The sequence below is a fragment of the Spinacia oleracea genome, chromosome 1 (assembly GCF_020520425.1).
Source record: "Spinacia oleracea cultivar Varoflay chromosome 1, BTI_SOV_V1, whole genome shotgun sequence".
Taxonomy (NCBI): domain Eukaryota; kingdom Viridiplantae; phylum Streptophyta; class Magnoliopsida; order Caryophyllales; family Amaranthaceae; genus Spinacia; species Spinacia oleracea.
The window spans coordinates 71,054,064-71,080,162 of NC_079487.1; the positions used below are offsets into that span (position 1 = coordinate 71,054,064).

General features: G+C 37.9%; 1 protein-coding gene across 1 annotated transcript; it reads left to right on the forward strand.

Moving 5' to 3' along the window:
* The first annotated feature begins 619 nt into the window (after positions 1-619).
* LOC110775645 (actin-related protein 7) lies at positions 620-24,440 on the forward strand. The gene is made up of 7 exons (XM_021980255.2): positions 620-779; positions 2,441-2,656; positions 16,371-16,512; positions 17,994-18,238; positions 21,449-21,632; positions 22,756-22,823; positions 24,051-24,440. Exons 1-7 carry the CDS (start codon positions 702-704, stop codon positions 24,201-24,203), a joined length of 1,086 nt encoding a protein of 361 aa, XP_021835947.1. The 5' UTR covers positions 620-701; the 3' UTR covers positions 24,204-24,440.
* The last annotated feature ends 1,659 nt before the right edge of the window (positions 24,441-26,099 follow it).

Here is a 26,099-nt window from a genome sequence, read left to right on the forward strand (position 1 = left end):
ATAAAATTATATGGCCTCTTTTCTTTTACCTTTTACCTAGTTTTAATAATGTAGATATTATAATATAAACGTATTGAAAATTGTGATTTTAGCAATAATCTGACATTAGTTGTATCCGAATTGATCTGACTAAACTTGAACCCGACCCGATATGAACCTAACCCGATTACAATCCGGTTAAACCCGTTAACAAGCCGAACCGAATTGACCCGACCCGACTACAATCCGACCCGATATGAAACCGACCCGATATGAAACCGACCCGATACGAACCCGACCCGATATGAACACGACCCGATATGAACCCGAACCGTTAATATTTCAACCCGACCCGAACCGTTAATATTTCAACCCGACCCGAACCGAACCGATAACAAAATAAACCGATTTCAAATAAACCAAACCCGAACCGAACCGTTAATATTTCAACACGACCCGAACCGAACCGATAACAAAATAAACCGATTTCAACCCGAACCGATGAATCCAAATCAAAACTGAATCGATGATCCAATTTGACACCCCTACCAGTTCCACGGTCCGTCGGTCCCCTTACTGGCTGATAAGGAATGAAGGATTAAGATTTAAGAAGCAATGAGTAATTATATTCAAATAATACGGTCACCCGCTTGGAGGGTTTATTATAACTGTCAGCACAAGAAACCCACTAAAAATAACCCAGATAATTTACAGAAGCAAAAATGGAGGCAGTGGTGGTGGATGTTGGTTCCAAGCTTCTCAAAGCTGGCTTAGCAATTCCTGACCAGAGCCCACCTTTGGTACTCTTTCTCTCTGCTCTCTTTTACCCTTCAATTTTGCTGGAAAAACTCACCTTAAATTTTAATTTTTGCTTCATTTTCTTGAATTTCTGAAGTTTACTTGCTGTTGATTTCTTTAATTGCATGTTAATTATGAACTACAAGAGTTCAATTTAAAGTTAATCTGTGTGGATTATTTGTTGCTTGGAAAAAAATATTCTTGTCAGGTTCAGTTTGACTGAGATAATGGCGTTATTGCTTTAATGAATATTATTGTTCTCGGATAAAATTGGGTAACATTCTTCTGCATGTTTGTATATCATAATTTACTCCCCTCCAGCCTCTTAATTACTTGTATAAGATACTCCGTATACGTTTTTAGTAGTGTTGTGGGAAGGAGAGATAATCTGTTTGAAGGGTAAAGAATCTTCACGAAATTCCGGGTTATCGATTTCGTAAGCATGGTACTAGGTAACTGTGTTTTGTTTCAGAAGAAGATTAGACACTTTAGCATTTAGTGGTTGGAGGGGTTTGACAGTTTAGCTAAGATTTATTAGCCTTATGCAGCTCTAGGAAATTCCGAATTTTTCTTGAGCTGTGGATTGGTTTTCAGCAATTTTGATTTTTGATAAAGTATAAAAGAAAGCTGCATGATGGGTACAAGCCCAATATGGTAGTTGGTTCCGGAGCACATAGTTGATCTTGATACGTTTAGTTTTACGTGCTTGCAAAGCTGGGAGGTGTTTGATTTGGCGTGCAAGGATTCATGAATTGAGTTCAATGATTACTAGTGTTAGTGCCATTACGACCCTTCTTCTTGTTCCTCTTTGAATACTTGAGAATGTTTGGGACGAAGATTTTCGAGAATACCTGAGGGGAAGTGGTGTTTGTTCCACTTCCCTTCATCTTCAAAAGATATACCTAGGATCTAAATATTCCTGGCAGCCATTTGTTTGGATGTTGTCCCACCATCTTCTCGTGTTATTCTGGCTTTATAACCTCTAAAAGTTACTCCTTGGAGGCTTGCACAACTCATTCGGACCCTTCTTTTCCTTTTTGAATAAGAGAGGGACTTTCCCTATAACATAAGGTTAACCTTCTTCAAAATATATTCTAAGTGATTTGTTATCCTCATTACGTTGGCAACATGGACATTCAGTTCTAGATTTAGTTGGATTATTGAGGGTTTTCTCCCTTCCAATCATTTCTAAAATTTTCTATTTCCTTCATTATAGCTGAGTGTATGATGTTGAAGTAACTTTCATGTTAAGGATGTATTAATTAACTGCATTTAATGGTGATGATTTATGGTAAGAATGAAACAAAGTATTAATTGGCATTTTTCATTTACCCAAAGTAAGTAGTTGTATTTACCCAAAACCTCTGTTTTATATGCTAAAATGATGGTAGTATTCAGGAAGAAACTAACTCACTTGAAACAGTCAGTCATAGGTTTGATATATTTTTGTGGCCATAGTAACCTTTTAGAGTTCTCATGGAAGGTTAAAATGCTACTTATATAAATAGGCCCAATAGCATAATTGTTTCTTTATATTTTGACAATTTGCACTAGTTGAGGTTGAAGTTGGGCAATATTGTGCTTTTCCATCTGCGCAATTTCTGTGACATTTCTTCCCCATGATAGCAACCGGTGTATTTGACCTTACCCAATTGGTTTACAGGTAATTCCTACCCAAATGAAGAAGGTCATAGAGGATGGTCTAACAGTGAATGCTTCAGCACTTCAGGATATCACAATTGAACCCGTTGTGCGTGGCTTTATTAGAGATTGGGATGCCATGGAAGATTTGCTGCATCATGTTCTTTATTCTGGCCTTGGATGGGAAATGGGAAACGAAGGAAACATTTTATTTACTGATCCACTTTTAACCCCGAAGGTATAAAGATGTTTTTCTCTCTCTCTCTCTGTCTCTCTCCCTCTTACTTATTTTCTAATTACTAGTTGTTGGAAGTAATTGTATTGGGACATGAATCATTCTCAAATAAGACTAGGAAGTGGGCTGCTTAAATGGTTTTCTTGTTAATCAATGGTGTTTGGGGCCAAGGTAAAATCATTTTATTATAATCCTACCTGACCAGACCCAACTATATTAAAAAATCACACTTGCCTTTGTGATCGACATAACGGTAGGTGTTGGGTGAAGCGGTATCTTGCGAGTGTTGTGTTTCACTTTGCAGCCATCATATGTGAATTGATGAAATGGAAATATCCCACATCACTATTGTAATTCCACATTTTTTGAATATCTTAATGTTTGCTTGATTGCTTGGACATTCTTTTTTTCACCTTGATGAAGAAATTAGAGGTGAAGATTTATGGATACTAAAATAATTACTCTGTATTCAAAGTTATGATGCTTGTATTAGGATACAAGTTCCAGACTCAAGTATGTGATGTGGAGTCATGGTTAGAACTCTTATAAGTATACGAAATTATGATTGGTACATGTGGATAAGGATACTTTCCTTTGTGATACACATACATTTATATATATTAGTAGCGCTTTTGATGCGAGTACGCGAGAACGAGCTCGACTTGAAAATTCAAGAGCTTGAAAAATTGAAGCAAAACTCGAACTCCAAAACTCAAACTCATATTCGGCTCGACTTGAGCGACTTATACGAGGCCAAACTTGACTCGAGATAGGCTTGGAAATGAACTATTTGTGTTTATTTATTATGTAAAGTGATCATATCATTACAAAAGATTACTATATTAAAGCTTAAATCTAGTTCAACATAATAACTAAATTTTTTAAAGAAAAAAAAATGATACAAGAAATAATTTCTGGTTTCTCGCCAGTTTTTTGAGTTGAGCAACGAGTTTTTCGAGTCGAGCCGAGTCTTCGCGAGTTTGATCGAGTCGGCTTTGAGTAGCTTGCGAGTTGAGTCTTCTCATCAACACCCCATGTATAAGTAAAATAAGTATGTGGTATCAAAATTCCTATTTTTAGCCAAAATTGACGTGTCGATACGACCATAGCTAATTGGCTGATTTATAGTGTCAAGTATTTGGCATAGATTCTTTAGCCGTAATGATGAGTCCGGGCATTATGAAATATTATTTTTTTACATATGTATTTCACTATTTCAATATCAATAGTAATAATTAACTTAATGGCATTTCTAACAATCCTTATAAGGGCCAATGAAGTATATGATGGTCTACTACGAATTGAGGAATGTGTTTACAAAACGCATGTAACATGACGTAGAAATATATAATGGCTTTTTTGGAACGACAAGTAGAAGAACCTTTATAGAAAGGTCTCTTTATGAATAAGTGATAGATCAAATTCAAGGTTATAGAGTTGAAAGAGGTGCTTTCTCTCAAAATTTTCAGGTGCATGTGCCCTTATTTCAGGTTAACTAGAAACTTCTGAGAACGGTCACACGTTATGGTTAAAATCTATTCAAGGGGCCAAGTTGATGAGGATCTTATTCCAGTACAGACCTTGATGAAAGTGTGTCTATCAATACAACAACAACAACAAAGCCTTAGTCCCAAAATGATTTGGGGTCGGCTAACATGAATCGTCATAGGAGATCGTCAATGTGACCCGAACAAACCAGAAAGGAGCGGGACGTTAAAAGAAAAAAAAATATTATAAGCGATAATAAAACTAAATAAAGTTTAAAATAGATATAAGTAAAATAAGCACCTCTATTTATATATTACAAAAAAACAAAAAAACAAAAAAAATATTAAGGGATAAAATAATAAATAAAGATTAAACTAGATATAAGTAAAATAAGCACCTTTCGAAATAGCATTTTAAAAATAATTACAATAAAAAATAAATATAAAATAAAATAAAAATAATAAAAATAACAATAGAAAATAAAAATAAAAATGGAAGATGTATAAGTCAAATGAAGTCATCAATGTATATTCTCTCCCTCCACTCTGTCCTATCCAACGCCATGTTCTCCTCAATCTCAAGTATGCTCATATCGTACTCAATCACCTTCCTCCAAGTTTTCTTAGGTCTTCCTCTACTCCTTACAATTCTATCATTTTGCCACCCTTCTAGCCTCCTAACTGGGGCATCACTTGATCTTCTGCTCACATGCCCAAACCATCTTAAACGATATTCCATCATCTTAAACTCAATCGGTGCAACCCCTACCTTCTTCCTAATAATCTCATTCCTCAAACCAGTGGCAGATCTTCATCATTTTTCTTTGGGGGGGCCAACGTAATTTGGATACATAAATTACGTAACATAAATATAAGAACATAATGCTCATATCCAGATTTTATTTAAAAAAATGAGTATTTCATAAGAATATTACTCCGTATTTCCAAATTCATCATATGTTCTAATAAAAATATCCCCGGTATAAAAAAAAAATTAGCGTCACAACATCATGGTTAAGAAAATCATTGAAGAAAATCATTAACTACTACTATAATTTAAATTATTAATCCGTAATATAAAATTTGTTCTCGAATATTCAACCCCCTGTACATAAATCTTTAAACGTCTTGAATTGGTTTGCTGCAAGGAACTACTAAGTACAAGACTACACATCCTCACATACGGAGTATAACTCAAAAACAAAAAAAAACAAAAAAAGAAAGAGAAAGGTTGAAGTGGGACCGCTAGGAAGTCAGCTTTGTCAAAGTTGGAGAAGTCACAATCACAACTCACAAGTTGAAACTTGAATGATAGAAGATTAGAAGGGTTTGAAATGCTGGTTTTTTGGTTTTAATTTGTTGGGCTTATGACTTTTATATACTAAACTTTTTGGGCTTATGGGGGCCAGGCCCCATATGGCCCCCCTAGAAAATCCGCCTCTGCCTCAAACGATCCTTTCTTGTATGCCCACACATCCAACGTAACATGCGCATCTCCGCCACATTCATCTTATGCACGTGACAATGTTTCACTGCCAGCATTCCGTGCCGTATAACAACGCCGGTCGAATTGCCGTGTGGTAGAATTTTCCCTTCAATCTTTGGGGCATGCCTGGATCACATATGTTTTATTAATACATGTGATCCAGCCATGCCCCAAAGAGTGTCTATCAATATATGTTTTAATTGTTCTCGAGCACTTAAAAGGTTACAAAGTGTATGGATTCTTTTTTTGTTGGTTACATTGAAAATTAGATTGTTTTTCCCTTCATAACAATTAATAATTTGAACAAGATATCTGACAGTTTTTTTTGTTAGATTGATAGTACAAAATTGGAAAAATCATGCTTATTTGAGTATCAAAACCAGACAAAAAAGAATTGAGAACTTCTTTTCCCTGATATAGGAGGCTACAGAATCTATACCTTCCACCAATTCTTTGTTAGATGATTAATAATCATTAATTATTTTTAGCTAAAAATAAAATAGTAAATCAACATAATCCTTTGAAAATTTAGAAAGCTTAAAATATTCAAAGGAAGATATCAATTTGCTAAATTTAGATAACCACTTTTAGCAAGTCTGAAAACTATATATATGAAGTTTGAAATCATATATTACATCATCCCAAAAACAAAAAGAAATATAAAGTAGAGAAAGAGAGAGAGAAAATCTTTGAAAGAATTTTTAGAGAAAAATTCTTGGGTGTAATTGGGGTGCGTATAGGTTGTGAGTTACAATAAGTGTTGTGAACACTTGTGTATTATTTATCTTTTGAGTAAAGTTTTGCACGGTATTTAGAGATTATAACACTTAACGGATAATCAATTTGTTCGTGTGTGTTATTTTAAATATTATTGTTATTCCTACTAATCTAATTCATTAGGAAAGTTGCATAATTTCCTAACAACGGGTATCAGAGCCGAGTTGGTAAATTCTGTTCGTATCCATAGACGAATCATCAAATACGATCCAAAGAAGTTAGATTTGAGTGGGAGCAATGGCTGCAGATGAAGGAAAGATAAAACTCGAGAAATTCGATGGTGCAGATTTCGGGTTTTGGAAGATGCAGATCGAAGATTATCTATACCAGAAAAAGCTTTATGAACCTCTCTCGGAAACTAAGCCAGAGGGAATGAAAGATGAAGATTGGAATCTTCTCGACAGACAAGCCCTCGGAGTTATCCGATTAACGTTATCACGCAATGTTGCTTTTAATATAGCAAAGGAAAAGACCACGACAGGTCTTATGAAAGCTCTCTCGAAAATGTATGAGAAGCCATCGGCCTCAAATAAAGTTCATTTAATGAGGCGGTTATTCAATTTGCGGATGACGGAAGGTGCATCGGTAGATCAACATCTCAACGAACTTAATTCAGTCACAACTCAATTAATTTCAGTCGAAATAGATTTTGAAGATGAAGTTCGAGCATTGATACTTTTGTCTTCATTACCAGATAGCTAGAGTGCTACAGTCACAGCTGTGAGTAGCTCGTCAGGAAGCAATAAGTTGAAATTTGACGACGTTCGTGATCTGGTTCTCAGTGAAGAGATCCGACGGAGAGAGTCGGGTGAATCATCAACCTCTTCAATATTGCATACAGAGTCAAGAGGAAGAAATTCAACCAGAAGGAATGAACGTGGAAGATCAAGCTATCAAGGTAAATCTAGAAATTGGAGATCGAAATCAAGGACTCCCAATAATTCAACAAGCTCGAAAACTATCGAGTGTTGGAATTGTGGGAAGATTGGGCACTACAAAAATCAGTGCAAGAATGCACCAAAAAATCAAGAAGCGAAGGCAGAAGCAAATATCACTTCTACCTTGGAAGGAGATGATGCGTTGATATGCTCTCTGGAGAGCAAGGAAGAGTCTTGGGTGTTAGACTCTGGAGCATCATTCCACGCTACTTCGAAGAAATATTTTTTCGAGAGGTATGTCCCTGGAAACCTTGGGAAAGTATACCTTGGTGATGATCAACCTGTGATATTGTTGGTAAAGGTGTAGTGAAGATTAAGTTAAATGGGTCAGTTTGGGAGCTGAAAGATGTCAGGCATATTCCCGACCTAAGAAAAAACTTGATCTCAGTCGGGCAGTTGGCTAGCGAAGGCTACACTACAAACTTCCAAGGTGATAATTGGAAGATTTCAAAAGGTGCAATGACAATTGCGCATGGTAAAAAGAGTGGTACTCTTTACATGACAGCAGGGGCGTGTTGTTCAATTGCAGTTGCATCAGAAAATGAAAATTCTAAATTGTGGCACCAAAGACTTGGCCACATGAGTGAGAAAGGAATGAAGCTTATGCATTCAAAAGGAAAAATTCCAGAGTTACAGTCTGTTGAAGTAGACATTTGTGAGGAGTGCATACTTGGAAAGCAGAAGAGAGTAAGCTTTCAAACTAGTGGTAGAACCCCAAAGAAGGAAAAGTTGGAGCTTGTTCACTCCGATGTTTGGGGACCAACAACTACTTCATCCATCGGAGGAAAGCACTACTTTGTCACTTTTATTATGATCATTCTCGGAAGGTATGGGTTTACTTTCTAAAACATAAATCTGAAGTGTTTGAAGCTTTCAAGAGATGGAAAGCTATGGTTGAAAATGAGACAGGTTTGAAAATAAAAAAATTCAGAACTGACAATGGTGGTGAATATGAAGACACCATGTTTAAGAAGTTTTGCTATGATCATGGAATAAGAATGGAGAGAACCGTACCTGGTACACCTCAACACAATGGTGTAGCTGAGCGTATGAACCGAACGCTGACAGAAAGAGCCAAAAGCATTCGTATACAGTCTGGTTTACCGAAGCAGTTCTGGGCAGAAGCAGTCAACACAGCATCTTACTTGATCAACCGAGGACCATCAACTCCGTTAGAATATAAAATACCAGAAGAGGTATGGAGTGGAAAAGAGATAAATTTATCTCACTTAAAGGTATTCGGTTGTGTAGCATATGTGCATATTAGTGATCAAGGCAGGAATAAGCTTGATCCTAAATCTAAGAAATGTACTTTCATTGGATATGGTGGGGATGAGTTTGGATACCGCATCTGGGATGATGAAAACAAAAAGGTGATCCGTACTAGAGATGTGATTTTCAATGAAAGAGTTATGTACAAGGATAGACACAAAACTGACGCTAGCGACTTAGTACAGAGTGGGCCGATGTTTGTTGATGAAGATTATGTCCCGGATAGGACAATGACAGAGTCAATTGTAAGGGAACCTCAACAAGATGAATCCGTTGGACAAATCACTATGCCACAGTCCAACATGCCACAATCTTCTAGTCCAGTACCAGTATTGAGGAGGACTACTCGTCCACATGTGCCAAACAGAAAATATATGAATTATCTGTTATTGACTGATGAGGAGGAGAGCCATGTCAGACCAGTGATGCTAGCAAGTGGGAGCTTGTAATGAAAGATGAGATGTAATCTTTGATCTCAAATCAGACATGGGAACTAATTGAGTTACCCATAGGTAAGAAAGCTCTTCACAATAAATGGGTATATCGAGTGAAAAAGGAGCATGATGGTTCCAAGAGATACAAAGCTCGATTAGTAGTCAAAGGATTCCAACAGAAAGAAGAAATTGACTACAATGAGATTTTTGCACCTGTTGTGAAACTCAATACCATCAGAACAGTGTTGAGTATTGTTGTCATTGAAGATCTTCATCTTGAGCAATTAGATGTGAAGACTGCATTTCTTCATGGGGATCTGGATGAAGAGATATATATGCATCAACCAGAAGGCTTCTTAGAAAGTAAGAAAGAAAATATGGTGTGCAAACTTATTTGTATGGCCTAAAACAAGCCCCGAGACAGTGGTACAAAAGGTTTGATAACTTTATGCACAAGGAAGATTTTCAGAAGTGCAACGCTGATCACTGTTGCTATATCAAGAGATATCAATCCAGTTATATCATCTTACTACTTTATGTCGATGATATGCTCGTAGCAGGTTCAAATATGGATGATATAAGAAGGTTGAAGCAACAATTGTCAAAGGAGTTTGACATGAAGGACTTAGGTCCAGCAAAGAAGATTCTTGGAATGCAAATTACAAGAGATAAGCATAAAGGTACTTTGCAATTATCTCAATCAGAGTACATCAAACGTGTTTTGCAGAGATTCAATATGAGTGACTCCAAGCCAGTTAGCACACCCTTGGCCAGTCACTTTCGGTTATCCAAGGATCAGTGCCCTCAGACGGAGGAAGATAAAGATTATATGGCTAAGGTTCCTTATGCCTCAGCCATTGGGAGTTTGATGTACGCAATGGTTTGTACAAGGCCAGATATTGGACATCCAGTGGGAGTTGTTAGCAGGTTTATGTCAAATCCAGGAAAAATTCATTGGGAAGCAGTGAAATGGATTTTGAGGTATCTACGAGGTACCACAGATAAGTGTTTGTACTTTGGTAAAGGTGAATTAAAGGTACAAGGTTATGTAGATGCAGACTTTGGAGGTGAAGTCGACAATAGAAAGAGCACCACCGGCTATATATTCACAGTTGGAAATACAACGGTTAGTTGGATGCTGCAGTTACTGAAGATTGTTGCTTTATCCACTACAGAGGCTGAATACGTAGCAGTAACTGAAGCCAGTAAAGAGATGATATGGCTTCAAGGTTTGTTAACTGAGTTGGGATTCAAGAAGGAGAATAATGTTCTATATAGTGATAGTCAGAGTGCGATACACTTGGCAAAGAATTAAGCATTCCATTCTCGAACAAAGCATATTGGTCTTCGATATCATTTTATTCGATCTTTACTAGAGGATGAAGTGTTAAAATTGGAGAAAATTCAAGGAATTAAGAATCCGGCAGATATGTTAACAAAGACGGTGACTATTGACAAACTGAAGTTGTGTTCAACTTTAGTTGGCCTACATGAGTGACATATGAGAAAGTTGTGCTGCATGAGTAAGGTGTGAAGACAGATTAAAATCAGTCTTCAAGTGGGAGATTGTTAGATGATTAATAATCATCAATTATTTTTAGCTAAAAATAAAATAGTAAATCAACATAATCCTTTGAAAATTTAGAAAGCTTAAAATGTTCAAAGGAAGATATCAATTTGCTAAATTTAGATAACCACTTTTAGCAAGTCTGAAAACTATATATATGAAGTTTGAAATCATATATTACATCATCCCAAAAACAAAAAGAAATATAAAGGAGAGAGAGAGAAAATCTTGGAAAGAATTTTTAGAGAAAAATTCTTGGGTGTAATTGGGGTGCGTATAGGTTGTGAGTTACAATAAGTGTTGTGAACACTTGTGTATTATTTATCTTTTGTGTAAAAGTTTTGCACGGTATTTAGAGATTATAACACTTATCGGATAATCAATTTGTTCGTGTGTGTTATTTTAAATATTATTGTTATTCCTACTAATCTAATTCATTAGGAAAGTTGCATAATTTCCTAACATTCTTGTTCGACTAGGAAAAAGAAACACATGCTTATGTACATTTGTCAAATTGACTCAATGTCTTGTTTCTTCTCATTAATCTCAATCGTATATATATTACACAAGGGAAGGCTAATTAGGTAACTATGTATATTTGGAATATTACAATATTAACATAAATATAATATACTCCGTATATTGTAACATCCCCCCTCAAGGTGGAGCATGAAGATGTCGAATGCCATCTTGCTTAGAAAAAACTCAAATTGCGCCTTCCCCAACGCCTTGGTAAAAATGTCCGCTAACTGAACATTCGTGGACACATACGAAGGACAAATGATCCCCTCTTTGATTGCATCGCGAATAAAATGACAATCCGACTTAATATGCTTTGTCCGCTCATGAAACACTGGATTCTGTGCAATATGCAATGCGGACTGACTATCACAAAACATATTCATACCTTGCGCATGCGATACTCCCAAATCTCGAAGAAGTTGCTTCAACCACTTTAACTCACACGTCAATGCCGCCATTGATCGATATTCTGCCTCTGCAGAGGAACGGGAAACCGTATGCTGTTTCTTAGTCTTCCAAGACACAGGCGAAAGACCAAGTAACACAAACCACCCTGTCAACGAACGCCGAGTCACCGGGCAACTTGCCCAGTCCGAATCACACCATCCTTCTAGAGTTAACGAACTGTCTGCCCGTAAAAGAATCCCCTGACCCGGACATTTCTTCAGATACCGCACAACCCTCAACGCTGCCTCCCAATGTTCCTCTCGTGGTTTCTACATAAACTGTGAGAAGATATGAACTGAATACGCTAAATCTGGCCTCGTAACAGCTAAATATATCAATCGCCCAACCAAGCGTCTATAACTTTCACCATCTGCTAACTCCTTTCCTTCTGCCAGCCCCAGTTTATGATTCTGCTCCATCGGAAATTCTGCAGGCTTCGCCCCCAACATGCCAGTTTCCGAACATACTTCCGTTGACAAACATAGAAACCCTGTTTGCTCCGCGCCACCTCTAATCCCAAAAAATACTTCAAGCACCCAAATCTTTCATCTTAAAACACTCACTCAAATATGCTTTGAAACTCTCTAATGCAAACTTATTATTTTCCGCAATAATCATATCATCCACATAAATAAGAACGCTCAATTGCAGCTCACCTTTGGACAACGTAAACAAGGAATAATCAGACAAAGATTGCTGAAAACCGTATGCCTTCAGAGCCGTTGACAATTTTTCAAACCAACATCTCGGTGCCTGTTTTAAACCATACAATGATTTTCTCATACGGCAAACCTTGTCAGTATTATCTTTCTGAAATCCGGGCGGAATCTTCATATAAATCTCCTCATGTAAGTCACCATGCAAGAAAGCATTGTGTACATCCATCTGGTGCACCTCCCAATCTTTAACAGCCGCAAATGCCAAGAAAACACGAACTGTGGCCATTTTTGCCACCGGAGCAAATGTTTCATTGTAATCTAACCCTTCTTCTTGATGATTTCCTAAGCAGACTAGCCTTGCTTTCAATCTGAGTAAGTTACCATCTTCATCACGTTTCTCAGTGTATACCCATTTGCTTCCGAGTGCTTTCTTTCCTGCAGGCAATCTCTCTAGAGTCAGTCCAGGTTCCTTGTTCCTCAAGCGCATCAATTTCCGCCGCCATTGCCTTCCTCCAACCCTCATGTTGAACAGCTTGTTTAAATGTTTTAGGTGCCTTTTCTGTCTGCAAAGCTGCAATAAAATTTCTGTGTTTTGACGGAAAACGTTCATAGTTAACAAAATATGTGATAGGATAGGGAGTACCTGAGGAGGGTGACATCGTGGGTGAGTGCTCGAAAGTACTATATTTTTTCCGTATTGTATGCAAAACACAATCTCTCAATTTTGTCGAAGGAAACTTCTCTCGTTTCCCTCGCCCCAACTCTTCTTCATGCTCCCCTACAATATCCCCCTGTGGTCGAGCTGTACCCGCATCCCTCACAGTCCCTGCGTCCCTCTCAACTCCCTGCTGTGTCTCATCAAGCTCGTGTGCACGCTGCAGCGCCTCATCAAGGCCATGTTGCAGCGCCTCACTATGCCCCTGCTGCAGTGCCTCGCTCCCAGGCTCCAGCGCCTCACTCCTTTCCTGCGGCGCCTCACTCCCTTCCTGCAGCGACTTGCAGCGCCTCATCCATATGCAGCCCTGCTCCCACATCCCTCAACTCCTCAGCAGCAACATCCCTCAACTCACGCCTAACAGGATAGTACCCACTACCCATGGCGTCCTCCACCTCATTGCCCAATGAGCTACGTCCGCCTCCGTATCCCTCAACCCATCAAGGCCCTCGATAACCGACGACAAACCAACCTCCTCAACGTAAGGAAATATACGTTCATGAAACCGTACATCTCGGGAAACAAAATACTCCCTACTCTCCAAATCATACAATTGCCACCCCTTCTTTCCGAACGGATACCCTAAGAAGACACACTTTCGACTCCGAGACTCAAACTTATCTCCCTTACTCCGGAGATTATACGCATAACATAGGCATCCAAACACACGAATCGACTCATACGAAGGCACTTTACCAAACAACATATCATGTGGAGTCTTGTTATGAAGAATAGGAGTAGGCGTACGATTAATTAAATATGAAGCAGCAAGAATACATTCACCCCAAAACGTTTTCGGCAAATTGCCCTGAAATTGTAAAGCTCTAGCCACATTCAATATATGTTGATGTTTGCGTTCGACTCTCCCATTTTGTTGAGGAGTGCCTACACAAGAGGATTCAAATAGTATCCCAGATTTGAAAAAATAGCCTTGCAAGCAATTAAACTCCGTCCCATTATCACTACGAACAACTTTGATAACTTGATTAAACTGACGCTTTATCATAGCAATAAAATGCAAGAAAATCGACTCAACTTCTGTTTTATTACTAATCAAATAAACCCACACTCCTCTTGAAAAATCATCAACTATAGTCAAAAAATATTTCGCCCCACAAGACGAAATTGTCTTGTAAGGACCCCATAAATCAATATGAACTAAATCAAACAAACTATTAGCTTTGCTATCACTATTAGGAAAACTCTCTCTACATTGCTTTGCACGAGGACATATATCGCAAATCTGGCTACTTTTACTACTCAAATTACTCACAGACGGGATCAACTTCAGTATTTTCTCCGACGGATGCCCCATACGTTGATGCATACGTTGATGCCACAGATCAACCACACTTGTCACTGCTAGCACCCTCACTTGTGGAACCCCGCAGAAAAAATATAGTCCTTCTTGTCGGTCACCCACGCCAATCACCGTCCTCGTCAACTGGTCCTGAATCACACAAATTTTGTTAGTAAACTGAACAATACAACGTAATTCGTCACTCAATTGAGTTACAGAAATTAAATTGCAATTTAAATTTGGCACAAATAAAACATTATCAATTTTCAGTCCACCATTCAAAATAACAGACCCAGTTGATTTGAATTCGCAAGTTTTCCATCCGGCAACTCAACTAGATTATTGTGCGTGGTTCGAACTTGCCTCAATATCGACAAATTTCCCGTCACATGATTTGACGCACCTGTATCTATTATCCAACGAGAATCAATATTACCTTGCAATTTAGAGTAGGACTTATTACTGAGAAGATCGATAATCTGTTGTACTTGCTCATTAGACACGCTTGCTAGGCCTTGTGTCCCTGCTCCCACTGCGTGCTGTGCAGCAGTGTTCGACGATGAAGCGACCAGCCCGCTTTGCACAGCGTTGGCCCGGACAGTAGTGTTGCTGCCAGGTGCAGAGTGTCGACCACCCCTACCTCTACCACCCGTGCTTCTTCCACCACGACCAGGACCACGTCCCCCTCTCTTCTTCTCGTCCCACCATTCGGGAAACCCGATAATCTGATAACATGTCTCCTCGCTATGACCTTCACGATTGCAATGGTGGCAGAACAACTTCTCACCATCCCCGAATCTATGCTTGGTGCGTGCCTCAACTTTGAAAGCCATAACATGCTGCCCCGCCTGTCCCTCCTTAACCCGAAGGCTCTCCGTATTAACAACAGTTTGGTATGCCTCATCAACCGATGGCAACGGTACCTGGGCAAGGAGCTGGGCGCGTATAGCCTCGTAGGGCTCATCCAGCCCGATCAAAAAATAGTGCAGGTGGTCTTCTGCTCGAATATCACCCACCTGTTGAATATTGCACTTGCACGCTCCACACGTACATCTCGGGACGCGACTATACATCACGAACTCCTTCCACAGTTTGGAAAGACGGCCATAATACTCTGTAACAGTCTCCGTAGGTGTCTGTTTGCACGCTCCAATGGCAGTTTTCATGTAGCAAATTCTTGTCCCACTGACAACACAAAATCTCTTCCTCAAATGCGTCCATAGCTCCTCTGCGATATCAAAATCCTCCAATTGAGACCTCAAATTCTCGGCAACAGTATTCGTAATCCATGAGACAACCATGGAATTAACAGCTATCCAATGTTTCATCTTGACGTTATCGGTCGTCGGCTCCTTAATCGACCCATCAATGAAACCGAACTTGAATTTCGACACCAAAGAACGGCGCACTGCCTTCGCTTATTCATCGTAATTCGATGCTCCGCGAAGTTTCACCGGCGTAATCACAATCCCGGGTCCATCCCCAGACCCAAGATAATAGTCCAAATCGACCGACGGAGGTGGATGCGACTGATCATCATCACCAGCCATGGCAGTTTCTCAATGTCTCTCCTCTCAAGTGGTGTGCGGCATAAGAGAAAAAAATTAGGTTAATTAACCTAGGCTCTTGATACCATGTCAAATTGATTCAATGTCTTGTTTCTTCTCATTAATCTCAATCGTATATATATTACACAAGGGAAAGCTAATTAGGTAACTACGTATATTTGGAATATTACAATATTAACATAAATATAATATACTCCGTATATTGTAACAACATTCTTTTATGACTTGAAGAGGTACCAAGCTATGTATTTAAGAAACGAAGAGCAGATGGAGTGTATTTCTGCTATGTATTCTGAGATCTTACTCTTTGTTTCTAGTTTAGATTTTGGCCACGTTACTGTAAATATTCTGTATGCATGTAGTATAAACCAGGAATTAAACTTCATTAAAGCTAACATTTTTCTTTTGTAGTAGATCCGTGAAATTTCCGTAGGACAAGCACGTTGTTCTATCAAATGTTGAACATGTGATGCACAAATCTATTGCCTCAAATCTCAAAGATTATTGAGCTCAGAGTACTGATATATATTCCCGAACAATTACAGGGCCTACGGGAACAATTGGTCCATCTGCTGTTTGAAACTTTCAATGTCTCCGGATTTTACGCAGCAGAACAAGGAGTGCTATCACTGTATGCTGTAGGGCGTATTTCCGGCTGCACAGTTGATATCGGTCATGGGAAGATTGGTATGTGAATAGAGGATTGAGAAACTGATGCTTCAGTTGTTAATTTCCCCCTTTTTTACGATCTACTTGTAGAAAATTTGCATTTGAATTTCCTTGTGGATGGTAAAAACAACTCGTGGTTTGCTTTTAGTGATAGAACGGTTCATTGTAGATGAACAAAAGTCAAATAGTTGCAACTTCCAGATCGGTGTTTCTTAAGTGATTATGAGGCCTATGTGGAGAGTCTATACTAGTCTAGGGATGCGTGTAATGTACACTTAGGTAAGATATGGAACTTGGTGGCAAAGTGGCAAACATTATTTTTTCATGTTAGTTTTTTGAAGAAGACCTTTAACCAAATCGCCTATATTATAATGCTTGATCTGTAAAAATAAGGTTTCAACATCATGATCATTATTGTCTCATGTTCTTAACTCCTAACAACGACCGAATATAAATAAATGACTTATTGTCTCATATCCTTCCGTTGACGGGGATTTAAGGACTACTGGGGTCTTCATAGTGCAGCTTTACTCCCCTAACCACTAACCAGCCAAGACAGGTGGACGGCGATGTTTCAAAATATTGCATTAGCTGTCATTCCAAAATAGGGGGTTTAACTGCATGAGGAATTTCCCACCAGAGTAGTACAAGCTTATTTCATCAGTCCCCAATATTTTTGGACTTAATTTCTATAAACAGAGCACATGATGACTTCTCAGCTTCCTCTGTTTAATGCTAAAAGAAGTTAAGTCCTGATTGTACTTGGCGAGTTATGTTCGTTTACTTTTTTGATGAAATCTGATCGTGTAATGTTCCCAATTCCCAGACGTAGGAACTTCTACAAACTTTCCTAAGTGCCAAGATTGGCTATTGTATTTTCCCTATTTTTTAGGTCCGCAACTCATCCATGTATGCAAGTCAGTGGAGGGCATAGGATCAGCTCATGAATATTTAGGAGTTGCAGGCACAGTTTATTTCTTTTTATTTGTCTAATTATTTGACCATTGGTTGAATTCAGTGGTTTGGAAGTCAAACTTAATGCTTTTGGGTTGTTAAGTATTTTTTTTTTTTTGGCAAATAGAGGAATATATTACCAAAAGGGGAAAGAGCCAAACAGCTCAGTTACAACCAAACACCAGAACACACACATGTCAAATACTGTTTAATAATGCTTTTGGGTTGTTAAGTATTATTAAACAGTATTTGACGTACATTCACTCTGGTATTCATAACCTTAAGAGGCTTATTGAGCTAAAGCTGGATAAATTACTTAATTTTAGAAAGTTATATTGATGGGGGATCCATTATGTTTGACTCTTGCAAACCCTTTATTTAGTATGCTGATTTATGCTCTTGGTTTGACATTGGAACTGTAATCACATGGAAGCATCCAAATCTTTTTCATCGAAGGTTTTTATTGCATATTAAGTTCCTTCAATAAAGTGTAGGATGACTGATTACGGATAAGCTAGGTTACTTAGTTTTTCTATCACTTGCAGACATTGCACCAGTTATTGAAGGTGCAGTTCATCATATTTCTTCAAGAAGATTTGAGGTAGGAGGTATTGATTTGACAAAGTTACTTGCCCAGGAACTTGGAAAGTCAAATCCAGAAGTAAACCTGAAAGTGTCTGATGTTGAGAGACTGAAAGAGAAGTTTTCTTGTTGTGCTGAGGATGAACTTGATTATGAGAAGCTATTGCATAACTCTCGGAAAGAACAACACACACTTCCTGATGGACAGGTTCTTTTTTCTGATTTACCACGTGGAATTATTTTTCTAGTGATTGATCTCAGTTCCACTTTTTTTCTATGGTTTTCCTATTGTTTGATCCCATATCCCCCCTTTACTGATTTACCAATTAGTTTTATTGTCTACTTTCTCTTGCTGGCTTTCATAAGTACTTGTTTGTTAGTTCATTATTGTTAATTTTGATGCCCAGAATAAGCAACAAGAAAAAGTTATGAAACCCATCTAAATTGAGAAAATCACAAGACAACGGCAAAGGCATACATGTGGAAAATACACCAACCTAGGGAAAAATCTACCATTTATAACTAATCAATCAACGTTAATATAATAAACACCGACCCCGTACAATCTCTCTAGATCGTGTGTTACAAAATTCCTTTCTCTAAACTGTGATCTTAAAGCGTGTTTGTAATCTCTTACAACCCAGCTGATTATGGAAGAATAATGAATCATGCCCTCTGTATATTGAGGATGGAATCTAACCTTATTACAAATTGGGGTCATTGTAGACTCTTCTACAGGTCTAGAACTCTTCATTGTTTAGGAAACTAAAGTAGCTCCCTCTGTCCCTTAATGTTTGCTCCATTGCATTTTTTTTGGTTCAAACTTTAAAAGGTTCGACCATCCATGGATTCTCATTAAGCTATAAGAAATAATAATGTGTAAGGTCTTGTTAATAAGGTCTTGTTAGATTCAGATCAATGTATACTTTTAGATATCAATTTTTTTAGAATTTTATGCGTGTAGAATTGAAGATATTTACGTTTTAAGTCTAGTCTTGGAGACCGTGAAAAACCCATCTAAGAGGACGGAGAGAGTATTCAGCAAAAATAGGTGTTCAGAGAGCAGAATCATGTGTCAAGGCGTGGAAGATTGTTTTCTTATGGTATATATCAGAAACCATGAAAAAGATAAGCATAGAGGACACCATTTGATTTTGCAATGTACTCCGCAGTAGGTATTGAGCTTTACCCAGTTTGTTGGGTGTCCCCAGCTTAAGGTTTGGTGTTTCCCACCTGTAAATGAAAAGTCCCATATTTGGTTAAGATTGTGTTTGAGTAATAATAACTACTACTAGTAAGGTTTGTGCTTTTGGCAGGATTTGAGGAGGTTCAGAACTTCAGGTGCAAGCAATGTTATCCTGTCTAATCGATTTTCTGTTTGGGGTTTTGAACTGCAGTTGATATTTTTTTTCTTCCCCTGTTTTAGGTAAGAAATTTGTATGTGAAGACAATGTCATCCTTAGCTGTAGTGGTTGTATCTACATTCTCCTCGTACCAGGCCCCATTTCAAGGATGATGAACTAAGGTTCCTTAATCAGCAGCATGAACAACTGCTCGTCACAATATGGTCAACATCAGAAGGTGTCATGTCCATGATGGGTGTTACAAAAAGCCAAATTGCTGAATGAGTCACCTCACCATCTTGTTTTTTCCTTTTTGGCCGTTTCTCTCTTTTTAACTTAAGGCTGAGCATGTTTGGTATAGTATTTTTCAAGTGTTGGAAATGGAATGAGTAAAAGTAATTCCATTACATGTTGTTTTGTATGAAAAATGGTCCAAATAGGTAACACACTCCATTTCCAAAGGGTAACCATTAGGTCCATTACCATCCATTTGTTACCTTTCTGAACCTTGTGGTAAAAAAAGTTACCCTCCTCAATCCCCAATTTTATACTAGGGATTTCTTTCCTTAGGTATACCAAACAACAAATACTTATAAAACTTGACATAACCATTTCTCCTCCTCAAATGTTTCCACTCCATTTCCTTCCCTAAATCATACCAAACATGCACTTAATCTGCTAAGTAATCTACTTGGCTGGTGAAAGTTATCCCCTATCCGATCGATTCCCATGTCAATATTTACTCTGGAACCTGTGGCAGTCCCTTAGGTAATCAAAGAAGTTAGGGAAAAGTAGTTTAGTTTTGTGGATAGTCTATGTGTCCCATGTGTGTGGTTTCTCATCTTCATGCACAAAGCACAATACAAAAGATAAGCATGACTCCCCTTTTTCTTCAATAATAACCTAGACCCAAAAATGGACTGTGGCCCAGTATGGTGCTGGTAGTCGTCATGTTTGATTGCATCCCAAGCACTGGTTTCCATACATCATATTTCTTTAAACGCCAAGTCGCCAACTGTTCCTTCTATGTTGATTATGGAGGGGGATATAAGATTTTGTGGCTGCCACAATGTACATGGTTTCAGTTATCCCTTGTTGTGTTGTAGGCATTATTCCTTTGTAATGTCAACTTTTTTTGCATGAGTTCATATCATCTTGACGATGATTTTCGACAATCTTCTGTATTGTCTCTATAGTTAGGAAGATATGAGCGAAAAGGAAGAAGTAGAGATATGAAGAGGAGACTCCTCTGATGCTTCTAACCCTTTTCTAGGAATTGTTGGGAGACTGAATGCATGCGTTTTTCTTAATTCTGTACTGGCGTTGGTGCTGTGGGGGCACCTGCAGAAGGTTAGGAAGCCATTAAAGAAAGGAGAGGTGGAGAGAGAAAGTAGGTCCATTAAAAAATATTCCTCTGCCTCCAGTTTGAGTTCTTATTCTCCAGGTGCATACTGCATATGCATTAGAAAAGTGGATGGATTTGGACTAGATAATGAAGTAGTAAAAGGAAAGGATGATATATGTGGCCAGTACCTTTTGGCTAATTTTCAGGATGATGAAATTTATACCATGATGACAAAAGTAATGTCCTACAGAGGAGCTCTTCTATATCAGCCCTAGTACGAGAGTGCTTTCACTGAGATGACGAAAATTCCACCATTTTCACTTAACAATAGGGGAGTTGATATCCATAGAAGGGGTCGGCAAGGGATAGTTTCTAAGCTGGATTTAGGACTATGGTGGGGTTTTCCTAGTGCTTATAGGATAGAATAATGGTAAAGCATTTTGGAAGCTAGTGAAGAAAATGGGTGAAAGGATGCCTATCAAGTATCAACTGCATGATCTTTTTAGTGGTCATTGACAGAAATGGATGCCTTATACAAAAAAGTTCTTCAGTTTCTTTTAACCTTGTTTTACTCCATTGCTTATGGCTAGGCTTTCGAGAATACATACCATGCTTGAAGTGGTTGACACACAACTTCTATGCATATTACCTTATCTACTCATACCTGAATTGCATGTTACTGAATGCGTTAGATTGCACTGAACTTTTCTTCTTGCATGCAACAATACAGGTCATTACAATTGGAAGAGAAAAATATATGATTGGTGAAGCATTATTTCAGCCTTCTATATTGGGTTTAGAAGCGAATGGAATTGTTGAGCAGCTGGTTCACAGTATCTCCACCGTGTCATCTGAGAATCACCGTCAGCTTCTGGAAAACACAGTGCTCTGTGGTGGCACATCTTGCATGACTGGTGAGTCAAGACCAAGAATTTCCCAACTTCTGCAACTTGCTTGAATTCTATAATAAAATTTTACTATAAAGTATATACAATCAAAAGCATAAAAGAACACTTCCCTGCTATTACCTGGTGGTCGTCTGGTCTTAATTGACAGTTACAAATCACGATCAGAAACTATTGTTGGCTCTTAATGTTTGTTGAAAATTTTTCAAGTAATTCTAATTCTTTTTTGCAAGTTTACACGTGATTTTTTTTACCAGTTCCCTAGTTCTAAGGATTTCAAAAGGGCTAAATGAGTAAATGATTTTCATGTGGATTCAATTTTATATGTGAGTGTAATAACTGCTACACAGAATTTTAGTGGTCATGCGACTCATGTCATGCCAATAACTTGTTAGGTTATGAATCAGTATATATGTGAGTGTACACCTCGAATAGTCTATTTGCGAAATTGCAAGAGTACTGGTAACGTTGTGTACCTGACTTCCTCTTATTCCATCCTAGAGTGGGGAAATATTAAGAGGCATTGGGATAATTGTAAGGCTATATTCAACTCCCTCTTATCTGGCATGAATTTCACTTGAAATAGCAATAAGACACCACATGATACATTCAATGCACATCAAAAAGTTGAAACAAGATCTTGTAACTTCAAGTGGATGGCCGTTGGAAATATCCAGAAAATGCGTTTTGAATCCAATGAAATGTGCCTACGCCCATTTTTGCTTGGTGGATAAAATTATTCACACTATTTTGAAGTTAGTCCACTGTTAGGATATTATATTGTTAAATATCTAATTATAATTTCCCATCCCAGGCGTGGTTGGGGGATCCTGCCAATCATTTGACTGGTATGAGTCATATGACCATTCTATGTCTGCTTACTGAGACCTCCACTTACCTTTTGCTTTTCCTCTAGTTGACTGCAATAGGAAGTATGTGGTCCACTTAAGGTTAAAGCCCTCTTGTTGACAGCTTGTTTGGGAGGCTCAGAAAGCTGCAGACTTGACAGCCGATTCCTAACGAGTTCCTGTTAGTGTTCATTGTGGGCGCGAATTGAAAATGGAAATAATTGTTATTTTTTGTTGTATCTTCGGTGTGAGCTCTCGATCTTGACTTTTCTTTACTACTGCAGGCTTTGAGGACAGATTCCAGAAAGAGTGCAGCTTAAGTAGCTCAGCCATCCGGCCTTCTCTGGTTAAGGTAACAACCATCATTGATGCTTTGCTACGTAATATGAATAATTTCTGATGCATGATGCTTTGCTGATGCTTGATGCTTTGCTACGTAATATGAATAATTTCTAGTGTTGCTGATGCTTTGCTACGTAATATGAATAATTTCTATTGTTGGGCTGTGATATTACGTTTACATTTATCAGAGTGGGGAGAATGAAGACCGATCATCTATACTGTACATCCTTGTTTTGATAGATTTAACGCGTGTTGTTGGTGAATGTTGGCCTTTTCAAAGGGCCCTCAAGTCTTAGATCACCCAAGCCGTTTACTGAAAGCCACTGTTCTTTGATAAATAAAAATAAATAGTCCGGAGTAACTTTAAGTGCAATACCATTATGACTAATGGTCCTGTGCGGATCACTGGATCCCACTGAAGCTGGACGTTGAGGATTGTGTAGGTAGGATAAAATTTTACGCAAGAGGATAAGATAGTAATCCTATTATGGTATTGAGGTAAGAGGTAAGTAGTGGACGAGGTGCTAAATTAACATTGACAGTTATAAGGAAAATAATACAAGAAGATGGTTACTCATAAGGAAAAGTGTTGTAGAATTTTCTTTCACATTTTCTGCAAGAGCCTGCATTTAGTATACAAGTGCTGAAGATTCTCAGAAGCATGCTCACACAAATTTCTCAGCTCATCATATGCAAGACCCCGCCATATGTTTAGCCTTTTTTTTGACAGTAGCTAGAGTTTTTGAAGGCCATTCATAAAATGGACAAGCTCCTGGAACTAGCTTTGTTGTTACATAACAATCTCCTCCATTTAACTTTCTGGAGTCTGCCCATGAGTTCTATATACAATTTCTGTACAGAGATTTTTTCACTCAAATCCAGATTTAGGCACTTTCCCAACTAATCCCATTCCCTGTTACCGAATAGGTTACTAGTACTCTTTGCTTTAAATGATAATGCCCCACTTTGTGTGAGATTCCCCAAAGCAACTTGGATATAGTTGTTCGGTTCTATGTATACAACTCTAAAACATCCCATCAGTAGTATTCTGAGTAATATGGTTAAGGGTTTGTCCCTCCTGTCCAATGTTAAGATAACTATATTTCTCTTCTTTTCCAGTTTCCTTTCTGAGTTTCGATAGTTTTCTCCTGGTTTGGAAAAATGACTGATAAAAATGATAGTATGTTTCCACTTTGTCTAAATATTATTTGCTGAACTTCTTCCCTTCTTTTAACAGCCGCCAGAATATATGCCTGAAGACATGGCCAAGTATTCAGCGTGGATTGGAGGTGCAATTCTTGCCAAAGTTGTATTTCCTCAGAATCAGCATGTGACCAAGGCAGATTATGATGAAACGGGGCCTTCGATTGTTCACAAGAAATGCTTCTGAAACTTGCTGTTAGTATCCTGCATACTTTCAGTTTCACCTGTACACTTTGTAACATATTTGAGTAGGTAGTCATGTACTGTGTTTGTTTTTGTAAAAAAGTCTATGTTGATCGATGTCAAAATAAATGCATCTGTTTTTAAACTATGCTTGAGTATAGATACGATAATTGTAGCTGTACAATCATACAATGTGGCAGATGTTCTTCGAGATGTATATGTACATCCTTGATCCTTCAAATGTTTTTGGTTAGATGTATTAGGCTGATGCCTGATGCTAACTGGAGTACCGAGTAGTTATTAGTCCGGGCAATGCCTCGGCAATTGGTCATTGCAGGTGCTCCATCTGTATTTTTAATACGAGTGGGGTAGTGGGTTAATTATGTATTGTGAATTAAGAGAATGTTTAGGGTGTAAGTTATTTTTTATTTTTTTTCATTTGCGGTCTAATTTTTTATATTTCTCCCTTTGGGTCTTATGTTTTTTTTTCCCACCTTTTGGGGTTTAGCTTCAGTTTTCAGGTAACTTAACTCACCTTTAACTTTCCCTTAACCATACTTCAAATAAAAAGGTTATTTGATTTATTTTATTTTTTTCCGGTTAGGAGGATAGAAGGGTGGCAAAATGATAGAATTGCAAGGGGTAGGGGAAGACCTAAGAAAACTTGGAGGAAGGTGATTGAGCACGATATGAGTTTTTTTGGGATCGAGGAAAATATGGCGTTGGATAGAACAGAGTGGAGGGAGAGAATATATATTGATGACTTCATTTGACTTACACAGCTTTCATGTTTCTGTTTCTTTCTATTTTTTAATTAATTTTTATTCTTTTTTTTTTAACTTTTAAATTTCTTTTGAATTTTTTATTTTTACATGCTATTTTAAAATGTACTTATTTTACTTATTCATTTATTTTAAACTTTACTTATTTTTTATTATCTCTTACAATATTTCTTCTATAATATATATACATTTTTCTCTTATCTTACTTTCATTAATTCCACCTTCTCTTCCTTGCTTTTTTCTTTATACTTCCTGCTCCTTTCTGGTTTGATTGATGACAATAACGATCTCCTACGACGATTCATGTTAGTCGACCCCAAATCATTTTGGGACTAAGGCTTTGTTGTTGTTTGAAAAATTACTTTCAATAATCCAACCTTTTAACGATTCTCTGTTAATACCCAACCTTTGAATTATTATCTAATAATCCAACCTTCATACCCCGTTAACTTTTATTGAACCCAAGTGACTTGAAACTGGTTAGGAAGGTCACTTTTTTTTCTTTTCTTAATGCGTCTTCTTCCTCCATCTCGTTCTTCTGACTCCATAGTCCATAGCCTTCCTCCAACCCACTATCATCATCATCCACACTAAGACCAAACCCTCCCACCAAAATCAACTCAAGCGCTTCTCCTCTTTCTGATTCTTCTTCTTCGTCAGATCTCTTGTTGAAAACGACGTCGTTGAGATCAAGGATTCTCCCCTCACCTCCTCTGTAGCAACCACCTATGTCACCAGTAAATATAATAATAACAATTTTAGCTCTCAATCTCCGATTGCTGTTAGTAGTGACGGTCAATCGCTAGGGAATTCGATGGCGCCGTTGATTTCTCTAAGGATCGAGTGTTCCCGTTAATTAGGAAGATTTTATCATGCAATTCTTAAGAGCAAGCTTAATTTGGCAGTCATGCTGTCACATTGACTAGGGTTATTTTTTCTGATACTTTTAATTGTTTTGCGATTATTTAATTTAAATAATCCAACCTTTGAGCCATTTTCTAAAATTAATCCAACCTTTTGATTATTATCTATTAATCTAACCTTTATACCCATTGTTCCTGTAGTGCTCCCAAAAACGGGAAACCGGCTAACCAAGTCAAGAAACAGTGTTTGTTTTG

Coding starts and splice junctions, on each gene's coding strand:
- LOC110775645 (XM_021980255.2), top strand. CDS start 702: ATGGAGGCAGTGGTGGTGGATGTTGGTTCCAAGCTTCTCAAAGCTGGC. Junction 18,239..21,448: donor ACACACTTCCTGATGGACAG/GTTCTTTTTTCT, acceptor GCAACAATACAG/GTCATTACAATTGGAAGAGA. Junction 22,824..24,050: donor TCCGGCCTTCTCTGGTTAAG/GTAACAACCATC, acceptor TTCTTTTAACAG/CCGCCAGAATATATGCCTGA.